This window comes from Etheostoma cragini, unplaced genomic scaffold (assembly GCF_013103735.1).
Source record: "Etheostoma cragini isolate CJK2018 unplaced genomic scaffold, CSU_Ecrag_1.0 ScbMSFa_331, whole genome shotgun sequence".
Taxonomy (NCBI): domain Eukaryota; kingdom Metazoa; phylum Chordata; class Actinopteri; order Perciformes; family Percidae; genus Etheostoma; species Etheostoma cragini.
Genome location: NW_023267565.1, coordinates 1 through 1,469, shown reverse-complemented (window position 1 = coordinate 1,469; position 1,469 = coordinate 1). Strand labels below are relative to the sequence as shown.

General features: G+C 51.4%; 1 protein-coding gene and 1 long non-coding RNA gene across 2 annotated transcripts; both read right to left on the bottom strand.

Moving 5' to 3' along the window:
* Positions 1 to 107: 107 nt before the first annotated feature.
* On the bottom strand, positions 108 to 795 carry LOC117940794. Its single transcript, XR_004655822.1, has 3 exons — positions 772 to 795; positions 404 to 431; positions 108 to 199 (listed from the first exon to the last, which is right to left on the bottom strand). It is a non-coding gene; the product is annotated as an uncharacterized LOC117940794 (long non-coding RNA).
* A 45-nt stretch (positions 796 to 840) lies between these two features.
* On the bottom strand, positions 841 to 1,288 carry LOC117940793 (myosin-7B-like; the record flags this gene model as incomplete). Its single annotated transcript, XM_034865944.1, has 2 exons — positions 841 to 1,017; positions 1,145 to 1,288. Coding segments are annotated over 2 exons (321 nt in total), but the record flags the coding sequence as incomplete, so codon positions are not given.
* Between the last annotated feature and the right edge of the window lie 181 nt (positions 1,289 to 1,469).

The window sequence follows — 1,469 nt, the reverse complement described above, 5'->3', positions numbered from 1 at the left end:
AGAGGGAGAGAGAGAGAGAGAGAGAGAGAGAGAGAGACATTAAAGACAGTACATATATCAAACTAATACTTGATGATCAGAGTATTAGTAAATATTTTATCTTACTCCTTTCTTCACGGTCTCTCCCAGAGCGGCGACGATGGCGAAATACTGGATCACCCGCTTGGTGTTGACGGTTTTCCCCGCGCCGGACTCCCCGCTGACAGGACCAGGACCAGGACCAGGACCAGGACCAGGACCACAATATACACAGTTATAACAAGAGAGATGTCTCTCTCTCTCTCTCTCTCTCTCTTGATGTTAGTGTTGTTATTAATTATTAATTAATATATCTATATATTATTATTATTATTAATTTAATTATTAATGAACGGTCTTTAATTTGAAATCAGGTCTGACTCACGTGATCAGCATGGACTGGTTCTCTCGGTCTGGGGGGGGGGGTAAAGACACGTCAAGTATCAGTAGGGGGGCACAGAGAACCCTAAAACTTGATATCAAGGGTTAGTTTCAGGGGTCAGAGGTCGGGGGTCAGAGGGGACTCACTCTGCAGAAGGTCGTGGTAGGCGTAGATGGGGGGTTAGTGTTAGGGGTCAGGGGTCAGAGGTCAGAGGGGACTCACTCTGCAGAAGGTCGTGGTAGGCGTAGATGGGGGGTTAGTGTTAGGGGTCAGAGGTCAGAGGTCGGAGGTCTCACTCTGCAGAAGGTCGTGGTAGGCGTAGATGGGGGGGTTAGTGTTAGGGGTCAGGGGTCAGAGGTTGGAGGTCTCACTCTGCAGAAGGTCGTTGTAGGCGTAGATGGGGGGGTTAGTGTTAGGGGTCAGGGGTCAGAGGTCAGAGGTCAGAGGTTGGAGGTCTCACTCTGCAGAAGGTCGTGGTAGGCGTTGTCGGCCACGGCGTAGATGTGGGGGGGGGTCTCCAGGCGACGCCTCCCTTTGTAGGCCGCCACCACCGCGGAGGAGTAGACCGGCAGCCATTTATACGGGTTCACTGACACGCAGAACAGACCGGAGTAGGTCTGGGGGGGAGATTTACACACATACACACACATATATATATATACACACATATACACACATCCTGTACATGACAATGAGAGCAGATAACTTCCCATGATGCAGTGCGGTGCTGCGGGGAGGACTCACGTAGATCATCCACATGCTGAAGCGGCGCCTCATGTTGAAGAGGACGGAGGCCTCGTTGAGGTGCGTGAGCATGGCCATGTCCTCCATCATGTCGAACCTCTCGGGGTTCATGGGCTGCAGCTCCGCCTCCCGCACCACCAGGAACTACAAGAGCAGAAGAAGAGACACCACAGAAGAAGAAGAGCAGAGACCCACGACACCTTTAGAAACAGGGAATATACGTACGGACTGTGTGTGTGTGTGTGTCTGTGTGTGTGTGTGTGTGTGTGTCTGTGTGTGTGTCTGTGTGTGTGTGTGTGTGTCTGTCCTGTGTGTGTGTGTGTGT